The following is a 12,055-nucleotide window of genomic DNA, read 5'->3' on the forward strand; positions in this document are numbered from 1 at the left end:
TTTCAGAAGAATGTGAGGACTGCAGATGCTGGAGCTCAGAATTGAGAGTGTAGTGCTGGAAAAGCACAGCAGATCAGGCAGCATCAGAGGAGCAGAAGAATTGAGGTTTCGGGCATAAGCCCTTCATCAGGAATGAGGCTTGTGGGTTGGGGCTGAGAGGTAAATGGGAGGGGTGGGGGGGGGTTGGGGGTAAGGTAGCTGGAAGAGTGATAGGTGGATGAAGGTGAGGAAAAAGGTGATAGATCAGAGGTTGGAGTGATGGACGGGTTTGGAGGGCGGTGCCATGTTGGATATGGAAGGATCCCTTGGGGTCTTGGATGGAGGTGAAGGGCGTAGTGTGGACGCAGGTTTTGCACTGCCTGCAGTGGCAAGGAAAGCTGCCAGGAATGGGGTGCAGATCTGAAGAGGGAGTTGTGGAGGAAATGGTCTTTTCGGAACACTGATGGGGTGGGGAGGGAAATATCTCTCTTTTGGTTGGGTCCGTTTCGAGGTGGCGGAAGTGGTGGAGGATGATGCGTTGTACGTGGAGATTGGTAGGGTGGAAGGTGAGGATCAGGGGATCTGATCTTGTTGCGGTGGGAGGAGTGTGGTTAAAGGGCAGTGGTATGTGAAGTGGAGAAGATGCGCTGGAGGGCAATGTCAACCCCATGGGAAGGAGAGTTGCGATCGTGGAAGGAGGTGGAATTGGTCATCTTGGGAACAGATGTGGCGGAGGTGAAGGAATTGGGAATAAGGCATGGTGTTTTTACAGGAGGTATGGTGGGAGGAGGTGTAGTCTAGATAATTGTGGGAGTCAGTGGGCTTGTAGTATACGTCTGTGGTTAGTTAGTCGCCAGAGAACAGGGATGAAACTCAACAGTCCCAAATAGAGTCAAAGATGCATAGCTGGTTTTCTTCCTATCAGAAGGATGTTGTAAAACTTGAAAAAGGTTCAGAAAAAAAGTTAAGGATGTTGCCAGGGTTGGAGGATTTGAGCTATAAAAGGAGAGGCTGAATCGGCTGGGGCTTTTTTCCCTGGAGCATCGGAGGCTGAGGGGTGATCTTATAGAGGTTTATAAAATCATGAAGGGTATGGATAGATTAAATAGACAAGGTCTTTTCCCTCCAGAACTAGAGGACATAGGTTTAGGGAGAGAGGGGAAAAATATAAAAGTGACTTCAGGGGCAACATTTTCACAAAATTTAATTGGAGGGAGCTCCTGATCAACCAGCACTGAATGAGATAATCAGCGTTATAATTTAGCAGCGAAGTCAAGGGAAGCAATGATGAGGTGATATTGAATGCCTTTGGGGTACATATTAAAACTAGGGCTCCCCTTTCAGCTATGTCATCACAAGGCACCATTTCAATGCAAAATAGCAGGAGATACATTGTTGGAGGACAATAGATGTAATTGTGCGCAAGTCAGAAAATAAGTAATGTCAATTGATTCTCTGAACAGGATTAGATAGATTTAAACAGAACCAGATGAAAACAGTTCTACCTAGCTAGGTGACAGTGGAGAGAGAGGTTGGAGATGGTTTAATTAACTATATCAAAGGTTCCAGGTAAATTAGGGAGGATGAGCAAGGAAAGCTTACTTTTGTCACAATCACACAGGATGCCATTTGTGACTTTGATAAGAGCTGTTGTTTCATGGTGAAAACCTGTTTAGAGTCATTCAAATATGAGATTCCAGCAAAGATGAGCATAAATTTGAGACACCACCACCTTCATTTCTTGAGAACACAAAGATTGAAGGCAGGATGTAATTTGCAAGGACAGTGAGACTGGATTGTTCTTTTAGAAGAGGGGTCATGATATTAATAAATTTAAATGAACAAAGGACAAAACTAGAAGATAAATTGTTAATAATATTAACTAACATGGAAAGTGGGAGGAAGTAGTTGGGCGATCAGCAGTTTAGTGAAAATAAGGTCAGGGGAGCAGAAGTGGGTTGCATTGACTAAACTTGCTTGAGAGCACAACAAATAGTAAGAGAGAACTCAGAAGATAGAGAATAGTGGGTGAGGGCAGCTCCCAAGGAAGTTTGGTATGGTGGACTGGAGGAAGGGATGCAGCAGAGGCAGTTAATTGAACGGTCTCAATCTTAATGACAATATAGTTGATGATCTCTTAAACAATTGAAAAGTAAGAGCAGTGGGGACAAGTAAAGCTGGGATTATCTTTACTTTCCAGGATCATCCTTGAACAGAGAACAATTTGAGCACATCAGATTAGAATCAGACATGCACCAACCAAATCTGGTGGTGGTTGGCTAGACTGGTTGCCTTGTAGTTAAAGATCAATCCTCTTCAGGGGGATAGCCAGAGTGGCAGTAGTCATTTTATTAGGGACTAATTTAGAGTTAGCAAATCAGTATTATTTATTTTGGTAACTATTCATTAATATGGATAATTTAATCACCAGAGGTGCTATCTTACTAGTTTCTAATTTAATTTAATAACTTAACCTTACTAGTTAAATCTGTGATGCTGCTGTCACTTTAAAAAGGTTATTTTGTCCTTGAGTTTCTTTTCCCCCCCAAGAGAAGTCATAAAGGCAGAGACACCAAAATGTCTTGAATGGTCGACTTCAACAATGGCAGGGGAGTGGTCAGTTCCCCCAGTTCAGGTTTTTTCTAGTTTGGTTTAGTTGTAGCTGCTGTAATGCAAAAAGGTTCCAAACTTCAGCAGATGATCCCTGACTGACCTTTCTCTCTGAAATCTCTCCTGTCTGTAAGAACCTGTGTTTGAGAATTTACCTTTTGCCAAGGGATGTGTTTATGAGATATTTTGGGAATTGGAACAGTTCCTTAGTCAAGTTGTTGTATTGCGTCGGTTAAGTTTTCCAACAGCTATGTTATTCTAAATTCAGCTTTTTTATATTCATGTTTCAAGTGTAGTGTTTAAATAAATTGTTTTTCTTAAAGCCAAGTGGTTTGACCAGCTGCACACACCTGAAATATCCACTGTATATCTGCCTTTAAAATAAGAAAGGTTGATAGTCTAGACTACCTTCTTAAAATACTTTGAGGGGATCTGGCCTGGTCAAAAACACATTAAATTGAACTTACTGAGTTAAACTAGACATTAGTTGAAATGTATCAACAAATTCTGATGATAACCTGGCCAATATTACAGAGATTGGCAAGTTAATTGACAGAGACCATCATGATTAGATTATTTATTTGTTGTGGGACTTTGCTGCATTCAAATTGTTGCAACATTTCTAACTGTCAAGTTTTTTTTCTTTTTTTTCTTTTTTTTTCTTCTCAGAGTTCTCTGGATGTGGGGCAGCTGGTACCTGTCAAGTATTATCTGTTAATTGTAAAATGTCTATATAATTAAAGTTCCATACGTTCCTTCATTTATGTTCAACTAAGACCAACCACAAATGGCACAACAAAAATAAATGTTTGGTGCTATGTAACAATACTACATTGGTTTGGGTATATTCATGTTTGGTCAATCGCAAAAACAAATTTTACCAGGTATACAAGTTAAATAAAAGATGCATAAAAATTTCATTTAAAAGAAAACACAACATTTCTCGATATTATCTGATAAACCATTTACAATAAGCAGCATTGGTCAATATATGGTATGCCTTTTACCTGACCCATCGCCCTGTCCACATTCATCTGGCCCTTGACGGAAGGAAGTTGATCTCTGAAGTGCACCTTTTGGCTGGTGCTTAAAAAGTGCAGAGGACAATTCTTCCAAGTTACAACCCAGCAGATAGGCTGCTTTTTGACCCCATTCATGTCTGGCAAACTGTCTTCTCCCAGCTTGAATATATAACAAAAAAGATCAATTTAGTTAGCATATTCAAATCACTTACAATGTAAATATACCTATACATTTAATATGGAAAAAACTACTAAATTGAACAGAATGACAAAATGGACATTAACAGTTTGGTCATGTCCAGTTATAAGGAACAAACAGTTAATACGAAGATCTAACTCTACTTTATTTCATCCTTCCAGTCAGTTTCTTTATTCTATACATATTATTTATAGCAGGATGGGAATAGATTGACTGAGTTCCCTTTCTATATTATTTCAAGTCAATTCAGATTTGGATACTCTTTCATGGGTACTTAACTACATTACACAGAAAATGCCACATTGTCTAATAAGGAAAACTATTATCAGAATTTCACTCCAATTTCATACATCCAAATTTAAAACTGTGCTATACAGAGGCCAACTTAAACAGCGAGATCTATGATAGTTTATTCCAGGTGAATAAAACACACACACTCGTATGTGGAAAACACTAGGTGCATAAATTCAACAATAAAAGAATACGACACAATAAAATAAAAGCAAGCAGTGTTTTGTTATTGCTTTAAGTCATTCATTGAGGTGATTTTTCCCCTGACTTGTCCCTTTTCTCTGAAGAACCAAAGATGGAGATAGTAGTTAAAATATGACTGGATTGAATTCTACTGTTTGGACTACATACTGTTCTTTTGCTATGACAACTGATGGTCCACGGTGGGTTTCTTTGTTGAGCACAGGGATAAGACTTCAGATTTATCTCAATTGCATTGAAAATTGTTTCAATACCATTCATGCAGGCCATCTTTTTATACAATATTTTGCATTTCACGTCCCAAGGTTTTACTCATCTACATATATTGTATGCCTTATTTTGTACCATTCGTGCTACCTCTTAACATCAAAAGGCCTTCTCTTGTTTCATATTAACTGTTATGGTTTCAGTGGAGACTATTAACAGTTTTAATTTATTTTGAATCTGAAACTTCAAGTATTTACTAAAGGAATGAAGTTATAAGATTCTTGGTTTGAACATCAGAATTCTACTGTAAAAATCAAAAGAACATGAACTACAGGCTATCTTAAATATTCAGTTATGCCAAAATTAAAATGCAATGAATTCTTACTCGAACTCAAAGGGCTGAATTCCACTTTATTTCTACATTTATTTGCCTTGTACTGTAAATTCTCAAGTCAGATACTTATCAAAAAATGGAAGATTAACTACTTGTTGAGTAATGCGCTAGTGTCTCATATACAAACTGAAAATTTCTGGGTGTTTGTTTGCTTCCAGCAAGGCACTCATTTCAAATCTCCTCCAGCCATCCTAAGATTGTAAATTACTCTAGAATAGTCTTTAATTGTGAAATTTGACATCTAAAACTTTATCCCCCCTCACAATTTGGCTATACCAAAAGTTCAATTCATTGTTACTAAAGAACTTTCAACATCTTAAGCCAATAGCCAACTTTTTAAACAAATTTGTTGCAAGAGATATTTCCTATACTCCAGTTTGTTCTAAACTTCCAAACTAAGTAGCTTGAGCAGAGAACTATGCCTACAATCTAGACTCCTCTATATTTATGCTTATGTTGACCCTACTATTCTCTTGTTCATTTTCCAGAAGCTGATCACACACTTACTTGGCTGTTACCAGAACTATGACCCTAATTCTTAAATCAAAAACACGACCCAAAATATCAGTTTTTTTCTTTCCCAGAATCACATAGACCATTACATTTTAATTTAATCTGCACAAGTTTTGTTCAATTCATAGGAAAGGATCTCAACAAAGAGTCAGAAGTCACTCTATTCAGATCTCCTCCTCTCCTTCCCAAAAAATAACTGCTCTAACAACTACCCACTGCCATTTATTCCTTAACCAAATACTCGTCATCCTGGAATTTTACTGCTTTGAACCTTCCTGCAAACATTTACCAAATTGTTTTTATGGATGTCTTGGTACACATCATAGGAAATGCCATAAATCCACTTAAAATTTCAGTTCCTCAAAAATGGTGGAGAATCAAGCAGTATCTTCCTCGAATGAAGTATAAACAGCAAATACTAAACGTGCTCAGGAGATCAATCAGCACCTTTGGAGAGGAAAGTTCTCTCCTATCTACCGGTTGCTGCCTCAATTGCTGAATATTTTCAGCATCTGCTGCTTATACATCAGATTTTCACCAACTGGAACATTTCACGTTTTCCAAAACAATGCTAGGCAAGTCATAAATAAGCATCAAATTTACTTAAGCTCATAAATTTCATAATTTTACCTTTACCCACTAGCATTATTAGGTCTATGCTGAAGCTGGTACAAACTCCGGGAAAGAAGCTTAAATCATTTGGCATCATTGCCTCATATCTAATCAGAGCCTTCTCACATATTAAAATTTTAACTTTTGGTCTAAGCACACAAAAAAATCCTAATACTGCAGTTTTGCCATCAATTTTGTATTATACACTGATGTTACCAAAAATTAAAACTAATTTAATGCACTGCTCTTTTAAATACAAAAGTGTTTGCCAAATAAAGTATCCTTTATAAATGACAAAAGGCATCATCGACTTATTTTTAAAAATGTCATGGTAAGCTCAAGGACCTAAGCTCACAGAAAACTTTGCAAAACTACAGTACTACAACTGTAGTGACCTGTAGAAATGCTAAATTAATCACAAATGGACTTGCCTCCATTGCAGGCATGGTTCATTGACAAGACCATTTCCTACAATGGAAAAAAAATCCATGATGAAATTAAGTTTTGAATGTCCATGAAAATGATTATACTTCATACATGACTCAACAATTTAATTCAAAGATAGAATAAATGCTAAATACTTTCTACTTGTACATTATATGTTGCTAATCACCTGGTATGTGTGCCTTGGATCCACAACTGCACACCCAATATTTATACCTATCCAGAATACAATGCTGAACTAGTTCTGGAAGGTCCTCCATTTATGAAAGACCAAACTGGCCTTCCTCTCTATTTTTTTTTAAACGATAAGTGGAAGCATTTCAGGAAAAGGAATAAAATGATACAAAAGCTTCATTGGCATGTTGTAGAGCATTGACTAAAGGTGCTATTTAGTCTTGGCTCATAAACTAGAACGGTCTCATTTTGAACTATAGTGAATTTGACCAATTTTCAGGTTAACTTTATTTCTGAAATATCATATCAGTTAAATTGATATTGGATTCACTGGCAGTGCCAATATCATACTCCAGTGGAGTAAATTTGCCACATGATTACCTTCTAGGAAATTCTAAGCTCGTTAGGCTCTCAACTCTTACACCTTTATTGATTCATGAAGGTACTTGATGAACTAGAAGAAACATTTCTGGCTAAACAATTCATTCCTCTCTGAATTGAGAGAATAAAAATTGGTGTTAACAACACTCAAACTGCCTTTACCATAAAGGGAGCTGACGACTGCTAAAAATACATTAAATTACAAGAGACAATATATTATGCAGATAGGAGAGGAAGGAACATTAACCAATTAAATAAATGGGCCATAATATGGCAGATGTGGCCAAGCATGAAGTTTGTAAGTTCAAGATTGGTGCATTTTTCTCTTGTAAAAATCTAGCACCCATACAGAAGTGAGAAGATTTTGAGTACAAGCACATAAATCATTTCAAGTTGGACAACAGTTCTAAAATCAATAAAAATGAAGAATGGAATGTTGGCTTTAAGTTAAATGAGTGGGATTGCAAAGGGAAATTATGCTTCAAATTACACACTGGGATATTCCAAACTATGGGCCAAAACCTCAAATGTAGCAATGGCTGCAGTGGAATTCAAACTGAGTGCTAACAGCTGCCATGCCCCTTTACAACTTTGTGAGGTTCTTTTCTAATGTTGGACATAGCCCAATGCATGTTCACTGCAGTTTAAACACATTCCATCATACTCAATCTTAAAAATGTTAATATTAGGCCTAGGCCATTTAGGAGGGAAATCAGTAAGCAGAAATCAATAAAGTGGAATTGAAATACAATTGGTAAAAATCTGAAACTGAAAGCTAGTCTCAGTAGCAACTATTGTAACTACCAGTGATCATTATAATTATCCATCTGGTTCACTAATGTCTTTGAGGAAATCTGACATTTTCACCTGGTCTGGCTCACTTGTGACTCTAGACCCATTGCAATGGAGATGACTCTTAACTGCCCACTAAAATGGCTTGGTAAGACATTAATTTAGGGGCAATTAGGGACAGACAACAAATGTATTTGGCACACATCCATGAAAGAACACATTAATAAAAAGTACTTTCATTCAAAATGCAACAGAAATCTGGCATTATTGTCGAAAAAAATGTTGTTCAGAAAACAGGAGCTTTCAACTCTAATCTTATACATGCTGGATAAATGCATCAAAGGATTTGAAGCCACGTCAGCTAATTGGAATAAAACAAAGAACTCTGGATGCTCGAAATCTTAAAAGCAAATTGCTGGAGAAATTCAGCAGTTCTGGCAGCACCTGTAGAAGAGAACAGAGTTAATGGTTCAAGTCCTGCGATCTTTCTTCAGAGCAAAGAATACTTTGAAGAAGGGTCACTCGACTCAATGTTAACTCTGCTTTTTCCTCACAGATGCTGCCATACCTGCTGAATTTCTCCAGTGATTTTTGTTTCAACTAACTGGAGTTGAGCTAAAGACCAGCATGGCCTACTATAGTCCAGATCTGCTCCAACGTTAAACTTCACCTTCAGAAGAGCCAAAGTTACAAAACCAATAGGAAAAATGGGGAATGAAATAATGTTTGGCTCTATTTATCATATACTTTTTTTCTGGTAATAGAAGTACAGGATAAAATGATGGTTTGTCCCAAATGATTTAACTGCAACTGGCAATTTGCATTAAGTATTTGAAAATCTACATGTGCAATAAAATGAAATTAAGTGACTATATGCATTAGTAGAGCTTCACAGAATACATTAGATGAATGACTGTTGACATTTCAAAATTAAAGGAAATGGAATAAAAAAGCCCAATCATTAGCTCAATGAAGGCCTACTCCATGTAGGAAACGTATATTTACAAGAAAAAAGTAGCTTTGCAGAGAATATAGAATATAGATGAACATTTTACCTTCATCACCATCTGTGTTGTAATGGAACGGCATGCAACATGCAAACAAAACAAAGTGTTAGAAGGCAATTTTAATATTCATCAGTTTAAAAAACCATCGCACCACAAAACAAGCAGATAATGGTTAGTCACTTAGACTAACAATCCATGCTTACAACAATTAGTTCAAAAAGGTACGTGAGCCATTGAAAATAAACATACTATGTCAACTATTTCAGATTTAACTGTCTGTTAACTTAGAATGCAAACTCTAATCACTTATTTACCCAGTAGCACATACATCATTTCAGGATTACACAGTAAATGGTACTGTTGCTTAATCATAATTGATTTGAAAACATGGCTTCAAGATTTGCCACATGCTACGTGAACACAGTGTTACTAAGGACTACATCTGTTGACACTAACTATTGTGTAAAATAGTTTTAAGAAGCTTTAAAAACCACAAATAATTAATATAAATGTAAGATCAAAACATTAAAATTGTTACATAGATGTTCAGAACTACTGTAGAATCAAAGTTTCATCAAATTTTATTAAAGAAATGATTTGTTTTTGCATTGTGTTAAAGCTGTGAACTTATTACAAAGGTAAATACATCACCTGGCTCACTAAGCAACTGTAATTTGTATTGACACTATCAGAAAAATTTGGTGTGGGAGTGCAAAAATATTGGTACACATCTCCAGTGTCAGTTTTTAACATGTTGTAATTTCAGACAGGAAAGTCTTCTTTCTTAAAAAATTGAGAAAGTATCTGCTTAGGTTTCTACGTGCAAAGGAAGTTTAACAAAACACTCAAAGTGATAAGCTGTCAAACTGAAGCAGTTACAATGCAGGAGAGGAACAGAGTTTTAGGTGGTTTGTTTTGTTTGAGAGAAGAAAGAATAAAACTCTATGCTAGTTTTGAACATTCCTCTTTTGTACATAAGTTTAAACGAGCATTACATGAAAACTCTTAAATAACACTTACAGTGCCATCTTGTGGATAAGTTACAAATTGACATGGCAGCATTAAGTAAGGCTTGAATACACACCATAGCTGCTTCGGTTTAGTACCATAAGTCAAGCAATTCTGAAAGACTATAAGAAATTAAATAATTTTTTATTTATGATACTTGCTTTGAACCTCAACTGTGTGTTTTTGGTTGTAAATAAAAGAAATTTCAGCTCAAAAACTTTCCAGCAGCATATCAAAGTGTGTCAAGGTTCCTCCCAAGGTTGGGACACAGCACTAGCTGAATAGGAACAGAAGTAAGTCATTTTGCAGCCCCTACCCTATACCTCCCAACCCTATTAAACCACCATGATCTCATTGAATGATGTACGATACAAATTCCTTTCCCTCACATTCCTTATTCAGCACCTAAGAACTAAGCACCATACTTATAGCCAAGCCAACAGGTAAGGGGATTTAACAATAAACTGACTTCTACTTTTAAACAACAGAAAATGATACAACCAATCATCTATGATGAAAATAACAAGAGCACAAAATATCCATGTCTGAAATATTCACATGGCACTGCAATCATAGGATAAAATGTAATAAGATTAATGTTATTTACACCAATAAGACTTTCAAATTTGACATAACCTAAATTATCATACATGCCTTTAACAATAAACCATTTGATCTTTTTAACACCCATGGAGCAATTAAATATGATGCCAAAGAGCAGTCGTAATAGAATATAGAAGAATTACAATTATTTATTGCTTGGAAGGTGCCAGTCTAGGTGAGGTAGAGAAACAGAAGGACCTTGGAGGTAGAATATACCAATCACTAAACGTTATGCCACAGATTAGCAAAAGCAGAACAAGTACAAGACTTTATTGCTAGTAGGATAGAATTGAAGAAAAGCAGGCAATTTGTACGAAATCTTGATTAGACAGTATTTAAACTGCAGGTAATTCTGGTCAACCTATTATTTAAAAAAGGATCTAAAGGTGCTAGAGAGGTTGCTCCCCACAAGATGGAATATTCTGTTTTTGTGTACTCTTACCAAACTTTTCTTTATCTTGAATACTTCTATTTGGTCAAGAATCAAGGAAACTAGTCTGGAAACACTTTGCTAATATATTTACCAATATATTTTTTGGTTTCATTCTCTTAAATCTACTTTGCACCCCTCTCTATTGTCTTAAGTCCTTTTTAAACAAAATATCGATCCAAGTTACATGCAGTATAAATAAAGTCCAATCAAGATTTAAGGTAAATTTCTTGCTTTTCTTCAATCCTATCCTTCTAGAAATAAAGTCCAGTAGTTGTTCTGCTTTTGCTAACCTGTGGTACAACACTCAGTGATTTGTGCATTGCTACTCCAAGGTGTCTCTGTTCCTCTAGACTTGCACCATCCAAGCAATAAATAACTTTGCTATGCTTCTTACCACAATATCCCGTATTTAACGTTTGTGTCCAAAAACAGAACAGTGGACAAATTTAGGCTTGACAGCACCAAGGTCATGAGAAATCTGCAGAACTTAACTTGCATAATACAAAATTGCCAATTTGCACCTACATTTTGCATTCAGGTCTGACAACTGGCATTGGTCAACATTCTACACAGCAAGTAGGCTTCTGCATATCCAATGTGGGCAGGCCCACCTGAACATTGCTCAAAGCATTGGGCATGTCCCACGTTTTCAACTGTTGGCTGCCAGTTTTCAAACGTATTAGAAAGGGCAGCTAGGAGTTGAATTTCTCTACATTAGTGTTTGATTTTACTGGATAATAAAAGAAATGCAGTAAGCATTAAAATATTAGTATTTGCAAAATCTTGAGCAGCAAGAAATAAATTCAATCAATTCACAAAACACACAAAATATAATGAATTTTTCAATCTACAGTTTGTAAGCAACTATAAAATTGGATTTTAAACATAATGCAATGGACATTCTCTCATCTGTTGCCATCCCTTCAGTGAAAGAATTGCAAAATCTCTTGACTAAAATGTCATTCATTTTACCTGGGATTTCATGATTCTTCTACCAAAGCTATAGCAGGGAAGTGGAAGAACCCAGAGGAAATTCACCACCACTGTACTTAAAGTCAAGTAGACGCAGTGATTTCACAAAAGCTATACATTGGTTTATGTAACAAACAACAGGTATGATACATATAAAGTAACGCCTATATAGTTATGCTCATGAAAATTATGCCAAATAAAATTGAGATCCAT

General features: G+C 36.3%; 1 protein-coding gene across 20 annotated transcripts in view; it reads right to left on the reverse strand.

Annotated features, from left to right (window-relative positions):
* The window catches only part of myo18ab (myosin XVIIIA b), a 289,512-nt gene that overhangs the window by 132,053 nt on the left and 145,404 nt on the right, over positions 1–12,055 (reverse strand). For all 20 annotated transcript variants that reach the window (XM_072589711.1, XM_072589710.1, XM_072589709.1 and 17 more), the window contains one exon: positions 3,597–3,770. In XM_072589711.1, the coding sequence (XP_072445812.1) occupies positions 3,597–3,770 (174 nt within the window). The remainder of the gene's footprint in view (positions 1–3,596; positions 3,771–12,055) is intronic.

Source organism: Chiloscyllium punctatum, chromosome 19 (assembly GCF_047496795.1).
Source record: "Chiloscyllium punctatum isolate Juve2018m chromosome 19, sChiPun1.3, whole genome shotgun sequence".
NCBI classification, from domain to species: Eukaryota; Metazoa; Chordata; class Chondrichthyes; order Orectolobiformes; family Hemiscylliidae; genus Chiloscyllium; species Chiloscyllium punctatum.